This window comes from Hyperoodon ampullatus (genome assembly GCF_949752795.1).
Source record: "Hyperoodon ampullatus genome assembly, chromosome: 10".
Taxonomy (NCBI): Eukaryota; Metazoa; Chordata; class Mammalia; order Artiodactyla; family Ziphiidae; genus Hyperoodon; species Hyperoodon ampullatus.
Window position 1 is genome coordinate 46,276,223 of NC_136923.1, and position 24,928 is coordinate 46,301,150.

At 48.3% G+C, this 24,928-nt stretch overlaps 1 protein-coding gene across 5 annotated transcripts in view; it reads left to right on the forward strand.

Annotated features, from left to right (window-relative positions):
- TRAK1 (trafficking kinesin protein 1) overlaps positions 1–24,928 on the forward strand; it is a gene marked incomplete at both ends in the record, with an annotated part of 100,195 nt that overhangs the window by 68,647 nt on the left and 6,620 nt on the right. For 2 of the 5 annotated variants that reach the window (XM_079713612.1, XM_079713614.1), the window contains 9 exons: positions 60–168; positions 2,047–2,125; positions 3,105–3,235; positions 3,889–3,963; positions 4,518–4,655; positions 8,325–8,401; positions 9,788–10,024; positions 11,086–11,402; positions 17,548–17,766. In XM_079713612.1, the coding sequence (XP_079569738.1) occupies positions 60–168; positions 2,047–2,125; positions 3,105–3,235; positions 3,889–3,963; positions 4,518–4,655; positions 8,325–8,401; positions 9,788–10,024; positions 11,086–11,402; positions 17,548–17,766 (1,382 nt within the window). Of the gene's footprint in view, positions 1–59; positions 169–2,046; positions 2,126–3,104; positions 3,236–3,888; positions 3,964–4,517; positions 4,656–8,324; positions 8,402–9,787; positions 10,025–11,085; positions 11,403–17,547; positions 17,884–24,928 lie in introns of all 5 variants that reach the window. The other 3 variants (XM_079713613.1, XM_079713615.1, XM_079713611.1) reach the window with 2 other exon arrangements.

Consider the following 24,928-nt stretch of genomic DNA (forward strand, 5'->3'; position numbering starts at 1 on the left):
GTTTGCCAGGTGGTGGGAGGAAATGCCTCCCTCCCTAGAAAGTGAACTTTCTCCCCCAGGTTGAAGAGGAATGAGTCATCCTCCTCCGTCCAGAATTACTTCCATCTGGATTCTCTCCAGAAGAAGCTGAAAGACCTTGAAGAGGAGAACGTTGTACTTCGATCAGAGGTGAAGTGCACTCCCTGCCCTCGTCCCCTCTGCAAGGATGGTGGCCCCATTTGCATGTCTGGTGAGAATAGCTGTGATTACAGCCCCGCCGTCCTCCAGGGTGATGGTCTGTGGAAGAGCCATGGGGACCTGGGGTCACAGCCACACCAAGTGCCCAGAGGGCGTGCCTCATTTATGAGCTGGGCATTGCCTTCAAAGGGCAGCACATACTGTCCGGGCTGCAGCAGACGGACTGGTGAACTATGCAGCGTGAGGATGGGTAAGAGTGGCAAACCCTTCTCCTTCTCGGTCAGGGCCAAAGCTCCTGCAAAGTGGGGCCTTGCCACGGTGGTCTCCATCTCGGACATAGAAATGACTTGGAGGCCTGGTGTGAAAGCCTCGTTTCCACTTTACTGCAGGTCAGATGTGCCCTAATAGTACACGAGAACTTGGAGACATATTTCTTAGACAGTTAACTTAAAAAGGTTGAACTGAGTTAGGCGGCTTGGAAACCTGTGCTTTTGAGTATTTCTGATTGGCTAGTCACTATGGTGGGTACTTTGCATTATTTTTTAAAAAATCTTCACAACAAGGCTTGGAAGCTGGTTACTTTGATTCTCATTTACAGTAGGGAAAACCGGGACCCAGGCTACTAAGTGTTTTGATTGCCCAAGATCTTGCAAATTAGTGAGCAACAGAGCCAGGGTTTGTAAGTCTCTGTGGCTCCAAACCCACATTATTTCCCTTCACCCACTGCCCCTATCCAGAAATACAGATGCATGCAAATTTAGTCCTTTTTGTTTAATTATCAGTGAGTTTATGCTCTCTAGCCAGAGATATGGTACAGCCCTATTGATCAGGCCCTTGTCTGTCAAGTTTGGGCTGCATATTCACCTAAGCTGGCCCAGGGTTCCCCAAAGTCCCTCCAGTAGGGCAGACCACCTGTCACCTCGAACTTGCCTCACATGTTGGAAAGAGCCTCATATCTGGGCTTAACAGGATGCTCTTCTGCCTGAGGAAAGGGTCATTCATGTCTCTTAGCCATCAGCTCTTCCAGCCTCTCATTTACTGATGGGAGACTTAAGCCCAGTGTGACCAAGCTTTCTCTGCCAGGCAGTGGCTGAGCCAAGACCACAGTCCAGTTTTCCCCATTCTGAGTTCCAGCATCTGCCCCAAGTAAATGCTCTAGCCCCAGGCACACAGCAATTTGTCCCTCTGTCGGAGTCTTCCCCTAAAGCAAGCAGAGGGAATCTGATCCCAGCCACAGATTCCGGCTCCTGCATCTGGCTTTCAGGACTGTGGCATCTCTGGGGCCAGGACCTGAGGGCTCAGAGATACCTCTCTAACTGGGACATTTTCTTGGGGCCTTCAGATCTCTTATCTTCCCACCTTTTCAGCCAGGAGCAAAGCCATCCAGAGTCCGAGGGTAACTCTTGGGTCTCTGAACTTTAATGCTTTCATAGTGTACCCTGTTTTTACTCAGCTGAATACAACAGGTCTAACTCCCACTCAGAAACTCATAGGATGGTGCCCGGCACATAGTAGGTGTGATAAGTGTTAGCCATTCTTGTGGTGGTGGTTATCCTTAGAATGCCCACAGTAGGCAGGGCTGTGTCATAGGCACTGTTTGGGTCACAAGGGGGTCCATGACTATGAGCCAGGACAGACACACGTGAGTAGACAGGCCGACTGATAGAGGGGACGCTCACAAGAGTTTTAGCACCTGCTTTGTGTGGTGCCCTCTAGTGGTTGGGATTGACTTTCTATATCTGACGGCTCAGTGGGTCACAGCTGGGGAGATGCTGAAGGGCAGCTTTCCAGACCCAGGTTAGCCCTTGCTGCATCCCCTAGGCTGTCCAGGTGTGACTGTGGGATCTCTGACCTGAGCCTTGTCCACAGGCCTGCCAGCTGAAGACGGAGACCATTACCTATGAAGAAAAGGAGCAGCAGCTGGTCAACGACTGCGTGAAGGAGCTGAGTATGGCCTGCCCCCCGCCCCTCCTGTCCCCCGCTTTTACTTTCCCCGTCTGCCATCATTAAGACCAGACAGATTTGCATCACCTGATAGAGTGTGGTCTTCCCGCCAGCCTGGGCTCAGTAGCATTTTTTCTGAAAACTAGAGGCCTCCTCTGATCTTGTGTGGCACCCCTCACCCTCGTGTATGAGACACTGGGTGCGGTGTTGTCAGCCATATGTTCCCAATCTCTCGCAATTAATTAAAATTAATTTTAATTTTGGCTTTCTGCTGGAATATTGGTTATTGAATGTCTGAGTTAGGTCCAGCTTCGGAGTCCTGAGCTGAAGATGTGGAAGAACAGCCTTATAGTATCAGTAATTTGATGTGTAAACGTTGAGGCCAGAGTTCTCAGCTTTGCAAATACGACGTGCTTCCCCCCACCCTCTCCATTATAAGTTTACACGTTAAGACAAACGGGCAACACAGTATTCTGAGTGTCAGCAAAACACTAAGTCAATGAAACACACCCTATGTTTAAATCTAGTAAAATGAGTTATGGCTCTGAATATGGGTTGAAAACGCCCAGGGGAATTGTGTTCTGCATGGCAGTAGTTCGTTTCTAGAACAGAGTACAGCAGGGCTTCCTGTTACTGATGGGGGTGTGTTCCTGTGTGGAACGTGCAGAATTGGCCAGAGGCGCCTTCTGTTTGGTATGGCACCTCCGGGCTGACTGCGAAAGCCTGCCCAATTTTCTCTGGGGAGGTGGCTCTGGGCAGTGGGGTGAGGACCCACCCAGAGCCTGCGAGCCACAGCTGGTGGGCCGGTTCCTCCTCACGACAGGCCGAGCCCATATAGGAAGATGGGGACTCTCCCTCCAAGCCATCTTCACGTGCCCTCTCCACTACTCCCCCCTGTCTTGTAATAAAGATGTTTTTTTCTTGGACAAACCACAAAGAAACCATTCTGTCTGGCTCTCGTGACTGTTGTTTCTTGGTCAAAGGGGATGCCAACGTGCAGATTGCCAGTATCTCGGAGGAACTGGCCAAGAAGACGGAAGATGCTGCCCGCCAGCAGGAGGAGATCACACACCTGCTCTCCCAAATAGTTGATTTGCAGAAGAAGGCAAAAGCTGTAAGGCTTCTGTTTCTCTGGCTGATACAAAACTAGCTGTTCTGAGATGGAGAAGGGGCATGTACCCCAAAGACAGTGCCCTTTAGATTCATATTTTAGGAATTTGTGCTGTCCCTTTAGAGCTTTTGCTAAAGCTTAGTGGATTCAATAGCATAAAATTTGTTGCCCTGAATTGGCAAGGGGATCACGTTTATCACCACTTACCTCCTAAGAAAAATCTGCAAATGAATAGAACTCATTAAGAAAGGTAAAGCGGCTGTAAACAGAGAGCTTGGGAATTCAAAGTCTGAATAATCTAGTTTGGTATTTGTCCTTACACAGGGCACCTGTATATTCTGCAGTAGAACCAAGTCCCCTTTAGATTTAAGATGAAGCAGCGAAAAAAAAGCTTCTTTGCTAGAAGCCTGAGGTGAAATGCTTCCAGAGAGCAGCTGTGACTATGGAGGGTAGAGGTAAGCGATAGGGAATGAACACGGACACAGGAAATACGCTGCCTTCCAAACTATATAAAAGACAAAATTTGACTCCAGTATAAGATAAAATCTCCCTGTGGACATGTGATAGGATCAAACGGATGAGGGAGTAAGAGGGGAAAAGTTAGACTTTTCTACGTGTCTTAAAAGAGAAGCTGATTTCCCTTTGCCACGTTCTAGTGTGCAGTGGAAAATGAAGAACTTGTCCAACACCTGGGGGCCGCCAAGGATGCCCAGCGGCAGCTCACAGCCGAGGTGAGTGGCTCTCCCTCATTTCATCAGGGCCCCGGTCCCAGCTGGGGTACATCAGCCTCCCTCCAACAGGCTGTGTGGGTCCCGTCCATCTGAACAACCATTCTGATATTGAACTGAATGTCATTCTTACTCCTAAGGCAGCTCCCAGTCGCGCTGACGCTGGTCGTGAGCACCTGGGAGGCTGGGCTGTACACCAGCCTGGAGCCCGGCGCGCACGGGCCCCCGACAAACGTTCCAATAAGGGAAAGGACACAGAGCACGCCATGTCAGAGGAGCCCTGTTCAAAGACATGGCAGGAAACGAGGGAGTGATGATTTGCCCTCTCGTTTGTTTTCTCTCAGTTGCTCGTTGTTAGTGTTTTAGGAGATTTCCGAGTCTGCAAGTAAAAGAAAAACTGTGCCTTGAGGACTCTGGTCTCAGGACCCAGGGCAGCTGGTCCTGTGGAGGGCGGGAGCCTCTGGTAGTGATCCTGGTTCTCCCTGGCTCTGGAGTGGGTGGGTGGGCGGTACCGGGTCTCACATCCCAGCCCTCTGCCCTTTCCTGGTGTCCGGCAGCTGCGCGAGCTGGAGGACAAGTACGCCGAGTGCATGGAGATGCTCCACGAGGCCCAGGAAGAGCTCAAGAACCTCCGGAACAAGACCATGCCCAACACCACGTCCAGGCGCTACCACTCGCTGGGCCTGTTTCCCATGGTGAGTGCCCGCCTGCTGCCTGACCCCCACTTCCCACCCTCAGGCCAGCGGGTGCTCCTGGGAGGAGGGCGGGTCTGGAGCTGAGCCTCTGCAGGTGGCTTCTCCTTTTGCAGCTTGGATCTGGATCCGAGATGAGGGCTCGCGAGCCCAGCCCGTGGCTTCTTAACCACGTGAGACAAATTGGTTCTTTATTTTCCGTCCCTCTGAATCTGTCTTTTCTACTCCTGCCCTTGGAAGATAAATTTAGTAGGAACTAGATTTAGTAGGCACCTCAGGTATTTGGAAGGCACTCTACATTATTTTTCCCCGACCTTTTTAGAGTATGTGCTATTTTGGCCTCACAAGCGCATTCGAGAATTCCTAAATTGCCTTAAGCTTCCGCTGGTTCTTTGTATGCTTATTAACCGTTCTGGTGGCTTTCGGCATCTGTGATCTGAAAAAAGATTTCCCTCTATGCTGGGTGTGACATTTTTATATTTCTCATCTTAGTTCCCCACAATCTTATTTCTTTAACCCTGGCCTGATCTGTTTCATATTTAAGCTTTAGGGGAATGTGGTTGAGAAGGGGACTTTCCAGGAGGCTGACCTCTCCCTATGGGGGTTGGGCAGCACAGGGTGGTGCCCCTCTGCTGGTCATTTCCTAGTAGTATTTAGGGAACTTTCTCATCTTATCTTCTTCTGTCAGACTAGGGCCCCTTGAAGGTGGTGGGGACCATGTCTTATTTGCTATTTCCTCCTTCCCCCTCTTTAATACTCTGCACCTAGCACAGTGCTTGGTATGTTGTAGAGTTGTAGGTGCTTACTAGATATTAGATCTGGATGGCTGGATCAACAGACTGAAAAGCAAACCACCAAGAACTTTTCAGGCTCTGTTTCCGTGCTTTGATGAGATACCAGTTCTCTCTGAGCAGAGAAGAACTTTTGAGAGAAACTCCCCTAAATGAAGTAGGAGTGGAGGGCTGTACAAATGTTTGTGTAAGTTGGTCCCTTTCAAATTGACCTTTACTCAGGGCTCTTTTTCTTCACAGATTCCCCCTCCCCATTGCAGACACTGTCACCCAACCCCTTGCTGTCTGAACCACTTTTTCTAAATCATGATCTCCTTTTCCTCTTTGATTTCATATATAAAGTCAGGCGCTCTCTCTCCACCTGGTTGAAATCTAAGGGAAACCGAAAAGAAAGACACAACGTAAATAGTCAGCTTTCCAAGAAGCAGATTGGTGATCCAGTGATTCCAAGAATCCCAATGAAGGCAGCAAACGACAATATATCCTCTGAATCCCGATCTAGAGCTGACTGTGCTCGGCTCACAGACGGGCCCGTGTAGCTTTGTACACTCCCTGCCTCACTTTCCCACCTTCCCGGTTTCACATCTCCTGGGGCTGTCTTGTTTCCTGCATGCCTGGGATTCACTCTCCTGTGTTCCTGCTCTCAAGGACAGACCTGTACTTTAAAGCTAAACCAGGACATAAGAAGAGTTGCATTGAAAGTCTGCATTTGGGTTTCTTCTGGAGAGATTGATTCTCAGCGTTTATTATTTGCTGAGGTGGAGCTTTTGTTTGCCCTTTTTCTGCTGTTGGCAGAGCTCAGTTTTTGAAGACTCTATTTTTAAAGTGCATTATGCATGAAAGGTATTTAAGGCAATCTAAAGCTCGCATCATGCCTGTGTCTCTGGAGCAGAATACCCGGGTCTGCCTCTCTTGCTCCCAGCCCTTCTAACTGCTGAATAAAACAGTGAGTAGCAGGTTTTGCTCAAGTATGTTCCCAATTCTCTTGCATTATGGCCAAGAGTCCTTAATCTGGGATCTACAGACAGGATTCAGTGGGCCCTTGAACTTCGAGGGAGGATTATATCTTATATGTTCATTAATCCCTAACTGTACTTGGTGTTTCCTTCCTTCATGAAGGTAGGTAAAAAAACCACAGCGATATAAGCATCCCCGTGACTTTGTCATCCATCGAAATCACAGCTCTTCTCATAGCACATGTCAGTGGCCACAGATGTCCCAAGACACCACCTGTGCTAATCTCCGCTTCAAAGTGACAGTCATTACCAGTCCTGAAACCCGATCCTGTGTGTTACTCTATCATACTTGCAGTTATTAATATTTTAGTAATTAACTCAGTATATCTGGCTTCCTCTTTAATCCTAATTATTTTATTCATTTAAAAACATTATTCTGAGAAGGGATCCATGCTCATCTCCAGATGGCCCAGGGGGGATCGTAGCCACAAATGTCACAGACCTTGCTTGTGACTTTCCTCCAGAACAGCAGTGTCATTAGTAGTTTGGTGTCTTGTTTCTCTTAAGTGGTATGAAGGTCCTTCCCTTGTGCAGAACTTGGAATGTAAACAGTATTAAGAAAAATAAACTAACTTAAAAATTACAAATTCCAGACGGGAGCATCGCCAGTGGACTGGGGGGCCCTGGAGGTGAACACCCTGGAGGAGGCCCCATGTGCTGTCAGCTGGGAAGCCACTGGCCACAAGTGACTATGTAAATTTAAATCACTTAAAATTAGTGCAGTTAAGAATTCAGTTCTGGGCTTCCCTGGTGGTGCAGTGGTTGAGAGTCCACCTGCCGATGCAGGGGACACGGGTTCGTGCCCCGGTCCAGGAAGATCCCACATGCCGCGGAGCGGCTGGGCCCATGAGCCATGGCCGCTGAGCCTGCGCGTCCAGAGCCTGTGCTCCACAACGGGAGAGGCCACAACAGTGAGGGGCCCGAGTACCGCAAAAAAAAAAAAAAGAATTCAGTTCCTCAGTCACACTGGTCACATTTCAAGCGCTCAGTAGCCACCTGTGGCCAGTGTCTCCCATACTGGATGGTGCAGAAAGAGAACATTCCCGTCATCGCAAGAAGTTCTGTTGTTCGGCACGAATTTAGCCCTTCTCTTCAGGTTCTCCTAGGTGGTGTCCTCCTCTGAGGCCTCAGCAGGTGCTTTTCTGCACACCCTGGTCCTATCGGCATCCACCTGCGTGAGTGTGAGGGATTGTTTGTCAGGCTCCGCTTCACCCAGTGAGGCCTGGTGGGCGGTTCAGGGAGAGGGGTACTCAGCAGCCCCTCCATTGCTGAGTCTGAGCTTGGGGCTTGGCGCATCCAGGAGGTGAGAAGTCCTCGATGACTGGTCTTCCCCACACCCACAAATTCACAACCTGGCTGGAGAAAGATGCAAGTGGACTGTTCAGAGAACTGGCAAGGTCTTAATGTGTTTGCTGTCTCCTTGGGGAGGAGATGAAGGATTCCTGGTGGAAATGAGATGTGAGCCGGTTGTTAAAGGTGGGTGGGCCACAGATGGTTGGTGGGCACAGGAGCTTTCCCTGCCGGAGGCCAGGGATCACAAGAGCAGAGCCCAAATGACAGCACCCATCACTCAGGTCCTCCCCCGCAAGCTCTCTGCCTCTTCTTGTGGTCACCGCCACAGCTCCGTGGTTTAGCCCAGGGAACATTGGGTTTGCTATCAGACCCTCAGTTCATAGGAGCAAAGGGGCTTTACACTCAGCTCCACGGGGATCGCTCAGCCCTGCGTTCTGCCTGTGGCAGATGCTGTCACCCTGTGTTCCGAGGCCTCGGTTTATGCTCTGTGTCCAGGCTGTCTTCGTGCCTCTTCTAGAGACAGAGCGCTTGAATTGCTGCTCACTCACTGTGTGTCTCCCGGCTTTTCCCAGGACTCCTTGGCGGCGGAGATCGAGGGAACCATGCGCAAGGAGCTGCAGCTGGAAGAGCCCGAGTCGCCAGACATCGCGTAAGGCCTTGGTTCTCAGCTCCCAGGGACTGTGGGGTGGGGCTCAGATGCCAGCAGTGATCACTGTGGTCCTTCCGCAGACAGTCTAGATTAGGGGAAATTAGAGAACGCAGCTGACAACCCCCCTCCTCCTCTGGTTGGGTTTTAAATATATATTATGAACTTGCGGAAAGTTAGGGAAGGACAGATGTATTTCCCATCTCTCTTCACGCAAGCTCCCTCTTGACACCACCGCTCATTTTTATCTTTCTTTTCAGTGGAAAATGTTACTTTAAAAAAAATTTGACATCTGTTAGGAAAAGAAAAATAAGATGCACTCTGAGATACAGAGGGCTCTTCGGGGGGTGGGGTGTGAGCAAGGCTTCCGTTTCCTTTCTACATACATACCGGCCTGTGCTGTCTCTCTTCCTAACTTGAGACCTTGCACTTGGCCTGCCCAGAGGTGTAAGGAACCTGTGGATCTGATTTCATCAAGTTTTCTCTGTACCCAAATCCCATAGACAGAACTTAAATGGGATCCTGGAAGTGACCAGTCCCTAAGCCTGGGTGCATGTGTGAAGCCCTTTGCAGCCCAGAAAGAAGCAGCCATTATAGAAACATACCTACATTTTTCTCCTTAAAAGAGAACAAATGAGCATCAAAGTATGGTTCTGCTCTTAGAAATGGCAGTTTCCAGGAAAAAAGACTAATTTGGTGTTTATCATCTCGTTATAGAAGTTTTTAAGACTAACTTTGTCTTTTTTTTGAATATGAATGGTCAACAAAGATTCATTCTGCAAAAATTTATTGAGCCCTGTTATGTGCTGAGCAGTGAACACTGCCCTCCTGGAATTTGCTTTCTAGAGCCTATCATGAGAGAAGAAAACTAGGTGGGAGACAAAAGTTACCATTAAATATATTTGTAGGGGCTTTCCTGGTGGCGCTGTGGTTGAGAGTCCGCCTGCCAATGCAGGGGATGCGGGTTCGTGCCCTGGTCCGGGAAGATCCCACATGCTGCGGAGCAGCTGGGCCCGTGAGCCATGGCCGCTGAGCCTGCGCGTCCGGAGCCTGTGCTCCGCAACGGGAGAGGCCACAACAGTGAGAGGCCCGTGTACCGCAAAAAAAACACAAAAAAATATTTGTAGGTCAAGCTTAAGGGAAGTAGGAAGCAGTATCAACTTTAGGACACAACCACGTAGTGGAGCCCTGAATTCTGTGGGTATTGAGTCTCTTGAATTCCAACCAACACCCTAAGAAACACGTTGAAGGCACAGGGTGTCAGGTTGCTTGGGGGTCACAGTGGGCCAGCTGCCTATTGGCTTCTCAGTGGATAGTGTTTGGAGGATTGAACTCCAGGGTCATTCCTGCATTTGCTTAGTCATGGATGATGTTGTGCATTCTTCCCAGTCACCAGAAGCGAGTGTTTGAGACCGTAAGAAACATCAATCAGGTCGTCAAGCAGAGGTCTCTGACCCCATCCCCCATGAACATCCCTGGCTCCAACCAGTCCTCGGCCATGAACTCCCTCCTGTCCAGCTGTGTCAGCACCCCCCGGTCCAGCTTCTATGGCAGCGACGTCGGCAACGTTGTCCTTGACAACAAGACCAACAGCATCATCCTGGAAGCAGAGTCAGCAGACCTGGGGTGAGCCAGCCGGGGTCTTTTATCTTTCTGCTTTGGGGACGGGGGCATTGAACACAGGTTCAGTCATCAGAAGAAGGGGGGCTGATAAGAGTCGCCTGAGAAGTGTAGACCTTCCAGTTCTCAAATCTGTTGTACCAACTGGCTGAGCTTATGCTTATCTTGATGCTGCTATATGAACCAGTTTAAAGAGTTATGACAGGATGCACCAGAAGTCGGCTTTTCTGTAAAATGTTGGAGGAAAGGATAAATGACAGTTTTTTTCTGTTAATCTTTATCTGTTAGGCTACAGACCAGACATTTGTTTCATGAACCCCTTTGTAGCTTCAATTCTGAAAGGCTGAGGAGGACTCAGGCTCGGTCTTGTGACCAGAATCTGGTTCGCTTCAGAAGGTGGGGTGCAGGGTGTCTGGCAAGTGCCCGCCACACTATGCATTACTGGGATGGGTCCTCTTCAGTGGTGGTCTGTCCCTCTCATCCTGAAGCCCTGCAGGACCCCCCCCCCCCCCGACAACCGCCATTCCATTGTCCATCCTTTTCCTATGGCTTCACAAAATTGGCTTTTCCAACTGATGGGTCAGACAGTTGGAAACTGCTCTATCAGAACTTTGGGTTTTTCTGGACTTTATTATTTTTCTTATTGAAGTATAGTTGCTGTACAATATTATGTCAGTTACAGATAGGTGTACAACATAGTGATTCACAAGTTTTAAAGGTTATAGTCCACTTAGAGTTATTGTAAAATATTGGTTATCAGCCTGAAGAAGGTTTCTTCCTAAGGCGTCATGAGGGAGATGTTTTGTAGGGGTTGGATTTTATGTAGTGTGTGCAAATTTGCAATGCACCTTAGTGCTCCCTCCTCACCTCCCTGAGGAAAAAAAGAACCAACAGAGGGAATTGTTATTCTGGACAGGCATTTGTTTCCCCATTTTAGCCTAAATTTCAACTGCCTTGGTTTTACTTAGAAGATCCAGCTGCCACCTGGAAACTAGCAGTAAGGCCGTCGTTGTCTAGCGCCCCCTGCTGGGTGCTCCGCGCTCACCCCCCGTTTCCCCTCCTTCCAGAAACGAGGAGCGGAGCAAGAAGCCGGGCACGCCGGGCACCCCGGGCTCTCACGACCTGGAGACGGCGCTGCGGCGGCTGTCCCTCCGCCGGGAGAACTACCTCTCGGAGAGGAGGTTCTTCGAGGAGGAGCAGGAGCGGAAGCTCAGGGAGCTGGCGGAGAAGGGCGAGCTGCTCAGCGGCTCCCTGACGCCCACCGAGAGCATCATGTCCCTGGGCACGCACTCGCGCTTCTCGGAGTTCACCGGCTTCTCTGGCATGTCGTTCAGCAGCCGCTCCTACCTGCCCGAGAAGCTGCAGATCGTCAAGCCGCTGGAAGGTGATCACAAGGGGCCTCGGCCCCTCTCTGCCCTCCTCAGCGACTCTCTGTGGTCCCTGATCCACCACCGGAAAGCTGGCAACCTCTGTAACGCCTACTCCTTTTTCTTCCGAGATAGCCACCCGCGCTGCTGGTTTGAGTTCCTCTGAGTGCCCAGGCCTCCACCTCTCCCGGTGCAGGTTTGGAAATAAATACACACGCAGCCCAGACTAACCTCCAACTCAGCCAAAGAAAAGAAAACGTGTTGGCGCTGGTTTCCTAGTTCTCTTTCTCTTGCATTTAGAACCTTAGAAGTACAAATCTTTTGGGGAGGCAGAGGCGCTCCTAACATCCTCAGAAGTTAATCAGGACATGCCTGGGGGTGTGAGAAGTGTAGCCAATTGATGCTTTGACTTCTCAGAAAATTTGATGTCAGGGAGGGGGTGTGCAAAGCAAACGCTGTAAGTTGTTTTTTTCAATAACCAAGTGAAAGCGGTTTGCTATTTGTTGACTCATGTTCTGCTTTGGTCTTCAAATAAAGAGGGTGTGGCTTTCCTCAGATGCAGTGTGTTCTGAGCAAGGCTTCTAGACCTCCACAATTTGGGGGCCGGGAAGGGGGTGGCTGTGGAGGCGAGTGAGTCCTGTCCCTCTTTAAGCCTACCTTTTCCAGGGGGCAATTCAGTTTCTAGTGTCAGGGACACCCTAGATGATTAACCTCATGGAAAAACTCCCCTGTTTTCCTTCTTTTTGCTTTAGGCATTATAACATGTGTTCCCCTTACCTACCACTACCCTGCTGAGAGCCACTAAGTGCTTGTAATTTTCTTTTTTTTTTTCTTCTTTAGTTTGGAAACCCATGAGAGTTTGAGAAGGTATTTCAGAATTCTACTATGTATCTAATGCAAAGCCAAATCAGAATTTCTGTAAGGCAGTGTTTCTCAACTTTTTTTTTAATTACCCTCTTTAAGAAGCCATTTTAGACATTAATTCCCAATCCTTCCCCCCCAGAAAAGTTAATGCCATAGATATATGTGTTATATGTGTATCTGTGCCTAAAGAGAGTACAGTTATTCACCCCAGAAGAACCAGTTTTCAACCCTGGGGGGCAGTATCACCCCTGTTAGGATGCATGCTGTAAGATGAGGTTGTACTTGTTAAAGACCCAAGAAATGCTGGGTGCCATAATTCTCCAAAGGAAGGAAGAGGGTGGGCGAACATTCTTTTTTCATAATTACTTTTTAATTGTATAATTTAGGTCCTTCTTAGATTTCAGAAGAGGGATGGCTCATCCTTTTTTTAACTGTTTATTCAGTTGTAAGCTTGGTGATTGTTTTCTGATCCATAATTATGTCTGTTTTTCTTTCAATAAAGTCTTCCATTTCTGCAATTTTACTTTTTGCCTTTCTTTTCTTTTTTCTCCTTTGTCTCTCAAAGGTCATTGGAATTTATCATCTCTATCTTGTCTGCTTTCTATATTTTACTTTGTGTTTCATTAGATCATTTAAGGATATGTTTTTGGATTCATTTTCCAAGCATATTGTAGGAAGAGATTTTTTTTAAAGTTATTTTGACCCATTCATCTTTTTCTCTTTTAATCTTGTGACGTAGATAGCAGTAGTTTTGTGATAAATTAATAGAATAAGAGGAAATCCCATTAGATTTGCAAGATAAATTTCAACTATAGTACCCTGCTCACCAGGAACCCATATCACTACCATTAAAAAGTCATGTCTTATCACTGTGGTCTGTAAGGTATCCTCATGATAGAGATCTATCCCTCTGGCTCCATTTTGTAGTCCTCTGACTTCTTAGCTGTTTAAAATACAACCAATATTTTTTTTTCTTCCTCTCCTCTACAATTACTTCTGTGTTACCATGTTTAATTTGATATGGTGAAGTGCTGACATGGAAGTCTGCCTGATGCTGGGTTCATTACAGTTCTTAACTGTGGTGTTGGATAAGTTACTTTACCTTTTTGAGCCCTGTTTCCCTTATTGTGAAATAGGGCTCACATCTGCCACACAAGATTGTGTCAGGGAATAAATGTGATGTGTTTTTATCGTGCCCAGCATCTGATAGGTGCTTATTAACTTGTAGGCTCCTTGAACTTGCCCCTATTCCAGTAACTCAGGTATAAGGGCTAGCCTTACCAGTGTTGAGACCTGGACCAGTATTTTGCTGGGGCCAGTGTTCTTACATCCTTTTCCACTGCCACCAAGAAGCTGATAGGATTCCCATGGTCTCCAGTGGCCCAGGTAAATGTACCTATGGTGAAGCCCCTGGAGAATGTTGGCTGGGATCATAGCAGATAGCCAATCTGTGTCATCCATCTGTGTCTCCCTTACCTATTTAATTAATCTTGCTATCTGCTCATTGGTGTCAGCCAAAATAACTGGGCTAGGTGTTTAAGAATGCTAGCACTCTTGTCTCTTCACCTTATCTTACACGTTTTAAGCAGGTAAAGGACAAACAAAATATTCAAACTAGAAAGAGATATATTGGCATTAAAAGGATGAATCAGGCAGTATTTTTCCCCTCTATTTTGCTCTTCCTTTCTGATTGATTATAACCAGATAGTATTTCCAAATATAAACAAGTTAATATGTAATTAGGGAAAAGCATACACTTCCAAGCTGTACATTATCCAGCAGGTTTAGTTCTAACTTTTAAAGCCCTAGGTGCTCTGCTGACACACATGGATTTAGTTTTCTTCTCCTTTGGTGACATGAAAACCTTTTAGTTAGAACAGTGGGGTGCGGAAAGAAAGCAAACAGAGGAAAGGGGCAGTGACCGTAATTACGTTTCTGTGCTGTCCACGCCCTGCTCCATAGACCATCCTGGTGCCGACTAGGAACATGAAATTTCCCCTCTTTGCCTGCCTGACCCCAGCTTCATTCGCATGTGGGTGGGAGAAGGTGATGGTAATGGGAGGTAGCTAATAGTACGGTGATCCTCCTGCTTTGTGCTTGACAAATAAAGGAGGCCAGGAGGGGTGGGCACGGGAGGTGGGGGGGAGCTGGGGAAACGGGATAGGAAAGAGACAACAAAGGCTCTGAATAAGGCAGAACCCCTCACACTCCGCCTCCCATCCACTGCCACGCCCAGACCACCACGTTTGCTCGGGCCTCAGAACCAGTCAGGAGTGGAGATGGTCCATGAGCCCCCTGCATGGCATAACTCACAGGACAGTCAAGTTTTCAGAGGTTTTCACCAATAGTCACTTTTGTAGAATAGAAAACACCTGTTTGAGAATTAGAACACCATTCACGTGTGTTATTGACCCGATTTCTGAGGCTCACATTATGTGAGGCCTCCTCAGTGCTGTCTGAGAGGTGGTGTTTATGGTCAAGAGGCTGGGCACTGGAGCCAGCCTGGGTTTAAAGCCTGGCTGTGCAGCCTCTGGCAAGTCACTTTACCTCCCTGCGCTCGGTTTCCTCATCTGTAACGTGAGGATGGCAGGGTTATCCTGAAGACTGAGTCAGTAAATGTAGGCGTCTTAGAAGAGAGCCTGGCCCTTAGTGCTCAGTAAAGGTTGGCTATTCCATGAGTAAAGGAGGCCTGAGGCGTGGGGTAAAAAGGCACGTATTATGCATCTTTCAGCATAACCTTTCCATTGTAATCTCACTAGATTTCCTTGCTCTGCATTTTCATGGAATGCAAAAAACTCCATGTACTTCTGTAGCCTCTTTAACTCCAAATAGCAACTCTCTGTAGCCTCATTTCTCTCTCAGACTCATGCATGGGGTGGGGAGAGATGGGGGCAGCCTGTTAAACAGATGGAGAATGGATGCCCATGGGACTCTTTTCTGGGCCCAGACCCCCAGCCTCAATGAGTTCTTTCCCAGTACGTTGTAAACGTCTAGAACCCCCTTCAGAAGGATGAGGAGATCTGCCACTTCCTTGACATGGTTCTTCACTTTCCAGTGTGTTGACTTTCCCTTTAGTCCCCTTCCCAGTGTGGCCATGGCCACGTTGCATCTGGGGATTTTTCATCTTCCTTCTAAGACCTGGATGCGCTGCCCCAAGCTGGGTGTCGTATTGCCTTGTTTAAAATTTCTCCCAAGTGTAGTTTTGTTGCCAGGAATGTGGACATGTGAACAGTGAACACACAAACTGGGGGCCCATGTTGGATTATTATGCGTGGAGGTCCCCAGGAGTGGCAGGAGAAACCCCATTGGTGGGAGAGTGTGCATCTCCTGGCAGGACCTGGATACCCACAGGGAAGCTGCACTGCCTGCCATGTATTCCTCCATATTCTCACTGAGCCCAGGTTCCTGGCTAGTTTTCAGACCTGTGGTTTGAGGAGGGAGGCAGGATGAGTTTACAGAAAGAACTGGGCCTTTAGCACTGAAGCCTGGCTATGCTACCGCTAACTCAGTGACTCTGGAAGTTACGTAACTTCAGTGAACCTCTGTCTGTGAGGTGTGGGTAATAATACTTAACCGTGCAGGGCGATTTTGAGGAGTGAGTCTAGGTGATACATGTAAAGCAGACTGCCCTGCTGGCACGCCTCCATGCAGGGTAGCTTTTTAAAAAATGGTGCCGTGGCAGCTGGGACTCAGGGTCCCATGCACAGATTTGTTTCATTATATGCACCTTTCATCTCTTTTCTTTTTTGCATTTAGAGTATTTTCTAGTTATATTCAATAGGTTCGGGTTACGTAGATTGCTGTCGTACATGGGACGCTTAAAACCGGGAGAGATCCCTAAGTGTGTACAGTTTTTTCTCTTTTAAGTGGATTTGAAATTGCCCATTTGCAAAATCCTTTCAAGACTCCTCGGCTGAGACTGCCCCATGAAGAGTTATTTCCCAGCAGTGTTTTGGAGGCAGTGCACTCACTGGGCACAGCGGAGGGTCGGGGAGTTCAGTTACATTCCTGGACCACTTCCTGACCCCACTGCCTGCCTGCCTGCCTTTCACTTCTCTTTCATCTTGACTCCTGAGCTGCTGGCCCCTGGCATCCCTGGTTCCCCTTTCTGACGTTCCCCAGGGCATCCTGGTAGTCTGGAGGGATTCTTGCCCTCCCAACAGAGGATGCCCTTGGGAAACCAGCAGTGAGTGTCTGGGAGTTCATTGAGAACTGTTCTCAAAGTCTCTCTGTTGAGCGTGGAATGTTATTGGTGTGGCTAGCGTCTTCATCTGTGGAATGGGGATAGGATGCCCACGGGCGGGGCACCCACAGTACCAGGGCCGTGTGAGGACTATTAAGTGTCCTAAGGGGGAGAAGGTTTGCTCTAGCAGATGGGTTGGGCAGAGTCTCGGCACACAGTGACATGCTAAAGCTTCTGAGATGCAGTTCCTCAGTAAATACACTTCTTAACCCAAGTTTCCTAAGCAGGCTTGGTCTTGGAACACCTCTCTTTGGGAGCACCGGGTTTACCTTCCAGGTCCTCAAGGACGCACTCTGGTGTTATTACAGACCTTGCTTGGTGTCATCTGAGTCCCAGGCTCTGGTGTCAGCCAGGAGATGGGTTCCTCTGCTTCAGACCTCTGTGTGGACTTACGTGTTCTTAAATCGCGCCTCTTTAAGCCAGTTCCCACTCCCCAAACCTGCAGCCTGCCAGGCTTGCTGGCGGAATACAGAAAACCTAGGTAAAGGAGGTGACGGCCATGCCCACCACTTCTCTGGGTGCTACTTTAATTTCTTTTTTGCTTTTCTCTTGTTGTGGGTCCTAGAGTTGGTTTGACATCGTCTTATTCTGCCTCTGCTCTGTCTTCCCTGTTCCCAACTGTGTGTACTTGGTATAGAATCCATATACATTCCCCGCTCCCACCCCTCTTCTGTGCTTGCCTCGCTTATTTTTTCCTCTTCTATTTCTAAAGTGATTCTGTGTTGGATTTGAGGGTTGACATCAGTTGATTAAAACAAAGAGTTTGTCACCAAACATCCTTGGCACATAGTATGGCGTTAATTTTACTTTGTAAAAAAATTGATTTTCGTCCTCAAATTGGTGCCCCTTCCAGGCATGGAAGGAGATTAGCACCTGCTGCACAGCAGGAGGGGCAAGGGCAGCGCAATGGGTGTCGCTACCAGAGTCCACCTGTGGCACCCAGGGCCCCCTAGGGCTCACGCTCCACACTGGAGGGTGGTGAACAGCCATTCGCTTAGACCCCCGTCCTAACCCTCTCTTCTCCCTGTCGCCCCCTCTGCCCTTTCTCCTGCAAGGTTCTGCCACCCTTCACCACTGGCAGCAGTTGGCCCAGCCTCACCTCGGGGGCATCCTGGACCCCCGGCCTGGTGTGGTCACCAAGGGCTTCCGGACGCTGGACGTTGACCTGGATGAAGTGTACTGCCTTAACGACTTCGAAGAAGATGACACAGGTGACCACATTTCCCTCCCGGGCCTAGCTACCTCCACGCCAGTTCAGCACCCAGAGACCTCAGGTGAGAGGTCTCGAGCATGCGTGACTGTCTCAGGCAGCAGAAGTTACCCGAGCCGGCCTCAGGCTTTCCCAGAGGAGATGCAGGAGCCGCCAGCGGCCGAGGAGGAGGAGGGGTCTGGTGAGGGCATCGCGATCACTCCTGTAAACCTGGCATCTCTACCGGAGGCAGAGTTCCGGGCCATTCTCACTTCTGTCTCGAGCACCATCCGTAGTGGCTCTCTGTCTGTAGCTTCTGCTCGTCTGTGTGGGTGATGATGAAAGCATTCCCACTCTGCGGTTCCATTTTTTAATAGAGTCTGATGCCTCCTTTTGTAACAAATGGGTGCGGCTCCCTGCCCATCTTGGAGGTGCATGGCCCGGTGGGCTCCTGGAGGGGAGCAGGAAAGGCTGCTAAAAAGAAGTGGATTATTGCCCCCCTACCCGCCCCGAGCATCAGCTCCCCCCTCCTGTTCTGGCTCTCTCCCCATGTCTAAAAGGCAGCTTCTCGGGTGGTGACTTCCAAACTGAGCTGAGCTGAGTTGGGCAGTTTTAGGGGCAATTATGAGTGCTGGATCATTCAGAAGGTGAATGAGAGGATCTGTTACCTACACGATGCATTAAAATTGGAAGAAGCCCAGAAAGTGTTCAGGATTTCAGAGATCACTTCATAGATCAGCCTGTTCCCTTTCGTAACTGCAGTGAAAGAGTATGTGTTTTCTTCCCAGCTTATACATGTGTTCAAAGTAGATTTTTTTTTTTTTTTTTTTTGCCGTACGCGGGCCTCTCACTGTTGGGGCCCCTCCCGTTGCGGAGCGCAGGCTCAGCAGCCATGGCTCACGGGCCCAGCCGCTCTGCGGCATGTGGGATCTTCCCGGACCAGGGCATGAACCCGTGTACCCTGCATCGGCAGGCGGATTCTCAACCACCGCGCCACCAGGGAAGCCCCAAAGTAGATTTTTTTTTTAAGTGTTTTAGCAATACTCCTTAATCCAGCAAGCCCTGAGAGGATGTCAGTAAGCTTTTTAAGAGAGAGAACTCTAGATGAATCTGGAAAAGCACACTGGCTGATCTCTGTGCCCACCTCCCTTCACCCCAGTATTAAAGATATGACCATGAAGTTGCAGAATTACACATCCTAGGTGTCACTGGGATGAAAAGCTTTGTGCCCAGGGCCCTGGCATCACAGGGTCACGTGGTTTACTATTTACCCCAGACTTCCTGGACCCCCTGGCTGCTTGGGCTGAGGGGAGAGACCCAGAAAAAGATGAATTAACCCAATGTCGTCATCCTCATGACATTCCCAAGTCACCAGATTTGAGGAGAGGACATTCATCTTTGTGACTGATAATTTTCACTCATGAGAGGTCCAACACTCCCCACAGAGTACAGGGCAGGAGAGAGCTGAGGTTCATGGTGGTGTCTCCCATCCCCTGGCTAAGTTCACACACCTCTGGCCAAGGAACTTTTCTTTTTTCTTTGACATAAACTTTAGAGGTATCATCAAGTACAAAGGATTATTTAGCACCTCGGTTTATTTATGTCTTATTTTAATTTTTAGCCATTGAGTTGCCAGATTAGGCTTGCAAGGGAATGAAAATGCATATTATTTAGAATCTTCTCACTTAAGAAAAGGAACCCTTTTTCCTTCGGTACTGTTGCCTCCCTGTGTCATCGGCACTGGTGCCCCTCTGGAAGGCAGACTGTGGTACAGGGGACACTGTGTCTGCTGATTCTGTGGCTGAAGGGACAGGCATCGTGTTGAGTGTGGTGACCCCTCCCTGCAGTCTTGCAGGTGGATTAGAAGGTGAATCCTGTAAATTTAAAGAAGCACCATTCGGTTTCTCTTGGAGAAGTTGTAGAGAAGGAATAAAGTTTATCAATTCAGCTAAGAATATCTCTCTGAGGACAGAGGGAGCAAGGGGACCAGTTATGAGGAGCTAAGTCCTAACCACTTTCCTTACCACACACAAAGGCGTATCCGTTGCTTCTTCCCACCTTCCTCAAACCTGCAGCAAACTCATCCCAGCAACTTTGAGGAGAGGCACACAAACGTACAGTGGAAACTATAGAGGAGTCACAGTGGTAGTGTGCAACCAGAAAGAATTATATAGATTGCTGAAGGTAATTTAGGGAAGGTCTGATCATCTAGGCAAAGGTTCTTTCGAGCTTGTTTTCTGGGTGAGACTTGGTAAAAGCTCAGTGCAGGAGGGAAAGGCACGGACAATGATTTGGCTCTTTTTTCTCTGTGGGGAATGACAGAACCACTTTGATTCTAGGAATGTAAGAAGCACGTCACTCTACATAAATCATCCCAAGGACCCTGAGTGGCATTATGCACACAATCTTGGAGTCACAGGTAGACAGATAAGTTTCAGTGGGAAAGCCTGGGGCATCCTCTGTCTTGGAATTTGTACCCCCGCTGGCCTGGTCCCTGCCTTGGTCTGCCCTTTCCTGTTGCCAAACAGCACAGTTCTAGGAGCTTCCATCTGCCTGGGAAGACTTAGTAGGGAGAACCTTTGAAGACAGAAGGTGATTAACCTTTCTTTTTTAACAACCGGTATTATGGGAGGAAATTGGGAAAACTTGTATATTAGGCACTTTTGTCTAGAGCCTGCTCTCTCATGGAGAAAACATTTTGAGTACTGAAAAATATTTATTAATATATTTTTATGTATTATTATGTCATTATTTGATTTTTATAATCCCATGTCTTTAAAAAGGATAAATCCTTGTTATATTTGTAAATAATTTAGATGATTAAAATGGACGATGTAAAACAATTTTTAGATTACAGTTTTACTTTATTTCAGTAATATATTTTATGTTTTAATTCATATAGAAAGTGCACTTTTATCAGAAATAGACATAATCTCGTACTGCCAGTGTTCTGAATTTTAGGTATTTATGTGTAGTAGAAGAGTCTGCATGTGGTAAAGGATTAAGATCCGAGTTTAAAGTCACACAGTTAGGTCAGCAGATGGTTGGATGGACAGTCCAGGTGAATTATCTCGGATGCCTTGATTCTTAAAGGAGAGACAAGAAAGCAAAGATCAGTTTACTTAATGCTCATACACATGGAGACCATTTCCAGTGGGAGAAATATCCTAAAACAGGCTCCTGTAAATCATGGCAGCCTATCTGGCAGTGGTACTGCAGTGGAGCTGTGTGTCATTTTTGAGGCTGAGTGTTGAAGGCAAAAATCACATTTGGTCAAAAGTGCCCTTGAAAATCCCTGAAGCTGCAGCACTTGGGCCCCCAGAAGCAAAAGCCAAGAACTAGCTTCTTTTGTAGCTTGCTTAGTTGATACGTAGGTCCAGGCTCTGTTCAGGAGAGGTTACGTGAAGAGAAGGGAACAGCTGGTGGATGAAAGGAGGCAGACAGAAAGCTCGAGGAACTGAGTATCACTCCAGCCTCCTCTGGGGCAGGGGCTGGTGTGAGCAAAGCCCTGGGTGGGCATCCTGTTGCACTGTCAGTCCCACTGCAGAAGCAGGACCCAAAGGGGCTTTTGAGGGAACGTTGGCCGTGAGGACCTGATGAATCTAGAAGGGAAAGTCTGATACATTCGATTCACAGACCCTCTGGGAAGGTTCCTTCTTATCTCCACCGAGGGAGTTGACAAAGAGATCCCACTCTAATGAGAAGACTTTTCAACCCCACCCTGGTGTGTAGCAGTTACAGGAGTTTGGTTATTACGGACAAAGCTGGGGTCTGCTCTCACCCCCCTGTATTAGGAGATGCTAAGGAAGCCCTGTGCTCTTGCATCAAAATGTATAGTGAACCAGAACCAGGCCAGTGCAGCCCAAAGTGAAAAATGAATGAAGAATCACATAACTGACCCATCCCAAACAGCACGGAGTCAACCCTGCTTAACATTTCCAGAACAAGCCCGCTTGCTGGAACCGCTTTTTCTATGGAGCCTCACCTCTGAAAACCATAGGAGGGCACTGCCGTGCTCCGAGGGGCACCCACTTGGATTGTTGAGTGGGCGTTTGTTTGCACAATGCCTCTTCTAAAGTGGAGGGCCCTTGAGGTAGCACGTGGGTGCGCGTTGAGGTTCCGGTGAGTTGTCCAGTTGGGCCGCCTATTGACGCACGGGAGAAGTGCGCTCTTGAACAGGCTCTGGTAGCACCAGCTGGATGATGGACTTGCGGCCGCTTAGCCAGGCCCGCTCCCCGCACCTGTTGGTGTTTGCCACAGGACGGACATGAAGGCAGAGGGCGCAGGGTCCAGCTTTGTTGGCATCCGAAGAATCCAAAGAGACTGCGTTTGCCCTTGTGATATTTTAACAGCATTCTAAAAAGTGATTTGGGGACTTCCCTGGTGGTCCAGTGGTAAAGAATCCACCTTGCAATGCAGGGGACATGGGTTCGATCCCTGGTCAGGGAACTAAGATCCCACATGCCGCGGGGCAACTAAGCCGGCGTGCCACAACTACTGAGTTTGTGCACCTCAACTAGAGCCTGCGTGCCGCAAACTACAGAGCCCATGTGCTCTGGAACCAGCGGGCCACGGCTACAGAGCCCATGCACCCTGGAGCCTGCACGCCACAACTAAAGCAGAGAAAACCCACACGCCACAGCTAGAGAGAAGCCCGGGCACCACAATTAAGATGCTGCATGCCTCAACAATGATCCCACGTGCTGCAACTAAGACCTGCCGCAGGCTAAAATAAATAAATATATCTTTTTTTTAAAAGTCATTTTATCTCCTGAAGATACCTCAAGGGCCACCTGAGGGAATTTCTGGTCTTCTCTCTGCCATTCTGTGAGATTGTTCCTCTGTTAAGTCACTTTTTGGATGAAACAGAGTAGACAGCTTGGTGTAGGGGGACAAGTAGACTTTTTATTTTTAAAAATTTTGCAGGAAACAAAAGTTGTACAGAAACCAGGAAGAGATCTTGTGATGTGGTTCACAATCTCTGTGCTAGAAACCTCCCCAGTGCCTATGGGCTGGATGTCTGCACTGGGGACTCAGGGGTCCCTAGAGCTGCAGGACCAGACAGGGGCTGTATAAAGGAAATGCTTAAGAAGCAGAGAAAAAGAGTCACAGGCCCATGTTAAGCCTGGAACTAAGGGCTTAAAAAGGTCATCTTGTAATACTGTGTAGTTTAATATCACTTTTATTTTTAAAAAGGAAAAGAAGCTGTACTGCTGTATCTGAAACTGCCCTTGATTCCCTACCCCCCCAGAGAAAAACACCTGTTAAAGCCACATTAATCCCAAACAGCATTTATGTAAATGGTGAAGCACAGGGCAAACAAAGGTTTTATGGAGTTTTTCCCACATGGACTCATCATAGAACTTTTTTTTCCAGAAAAAGTCACATGTAGAGTTATATAAAGAAGTGATAGAAAAAGTCTTTAGAGCATTTTTCTATGCCCTGAGAGTTTAGTTTTTTAGGAAGAATTCTAAAACATTGCTTTAAAAAAAAAAAAAAGGGCGTGTAGCTGACAGGCAAAGATACACGTCCCACCTCCACTGTAGTTACTCCTTGAGCAAAAAACAACAAAGTCATTAGAAGCTTGTAAAAAGATGAAAAAAAAAAAGTACTGATGTTTGCAGGGCTTTCAAGCCATGCCTTTAAGCTGGATGGACAATGCTTTTACTTTCAATAGGTTTGTTTTTGCTTGGACAGAAAAGGTCGGCCGTTGGATGCCACTGCTGATGTGGTGGCAGCTACTAGAATTAAAGGAGGTAGGGGGAGAGTGTGTGTGTGTGTGTGTGTGTGTGTGTGTGTGTGTGTGTTGGTGAATGAGTTTATAGAAATGGCAGAGCAGATCCAAGTCGTGTGACGGTAACTTCACACGACATGTTCAAGTCAAGAAAAGGGGAAAAAGGTCAAGGCATTTTGTTTATTTTACACAAGTTGGCCACTTCCCATGAAGAGCGGGAAAAGAATCTGGAAGGCTCTCAGTATGTCACAAAGATAAAACCCCTTTTTCCAAGATTTTGGGATGGGTTTGTCATTTTAAAGAAAATATTTTAATAAGTTACTTCTGTAAGCCAAAAAATAGCTTGGATGTGTAGCATGGCCAGCATTCCTCTGTCCTCAGAGATCCCCTTGGAAGCAGTGTGTGTGTAGGTCCCAGCTCCCCATAGAGTTTAGTAGGTGCAGCTGCACCCTGACAGCTGTGTGAGCTCCCGGGAGGGTTCTTTTAAGGACGATGCTACGATGGCCTTTAGAAAGAGAAGTTTCTGTTCTCCCTGGCACATTCCCAGCCTGGCCTTCCCAGTGGGTGGGGGAAGGAAAGCATTGTTCCAATTGACCGACATGCATGAGCTCGTGTGAACAGATCTCATCATGTGGATGGCCAGGCTGCAAAGCCCAGTCACCCTGCAGATCCCTGCCAGTATACCCAACCTCATCCGTGTTTCTTTCCTCTTCTCACCATTGGATCCCTGGGCTGCGAGGAGAGCACTGGACTTTCCTGCCCATCTTCCCTGGAGACCTGAGCCTTCCACCAAGCAGCAGTCACCCTGGTCTGGCTAGCACACTTGCAGATAATCCCCAGCGTGGTCTTCAGGGCATCCAAGAAGGAAGCCCCAACTCACTGGAGACTCAGGGCTGGGCCAGAGCTCCCTCACGACTGGTGCAGCAGCAAGATCCCAAGCACCCAATTTTCCAGTCAGTACCAGGCACCATGTGCCCCCAGAGGAGCACAGCCAGTCAGAGCCATTTACCAAGTGCACCTGCTCTGGATAGAAAGCACACCTGGGTCGGTCAGAGTGCAAGTGAGCAGGGGGACTGTCCTCCTTATACAGCCCTCTGAGACCCCACCTCGGCTGAAGGGTATGTGCTTGCAGGTGGCACATTTTAAAGAACAAAAAATCTGCACGGTAGCTACCTGTATGTAGTTCACCAATGTAGACGATCTTGAATAGTCAAGGATTAATGAAGTTTAAAGGTTCTCTTTGACAGATGAGGATTTTGTACCAGTTTCAGAACCCGCGGGGGGAGGAACAAATAAAAATAATAAAGGTTAGGATCTTTTGAGGGGGGGAAATGCAAGTTCATTCCTAAATAAAGAAAGTACTTGTCAGTGTTAATACTTCTGGCTCACAGCACTGCAGTCCTCCAGTCAGACCGAGAAAAGGAATGAGGATTTAAGTAGGAAGTCAGAACATTAAATCCAAAACCCCTGTCCTTGGAGGCCCCAAGCGAGCAGCATGAGGTTGACCCATAGC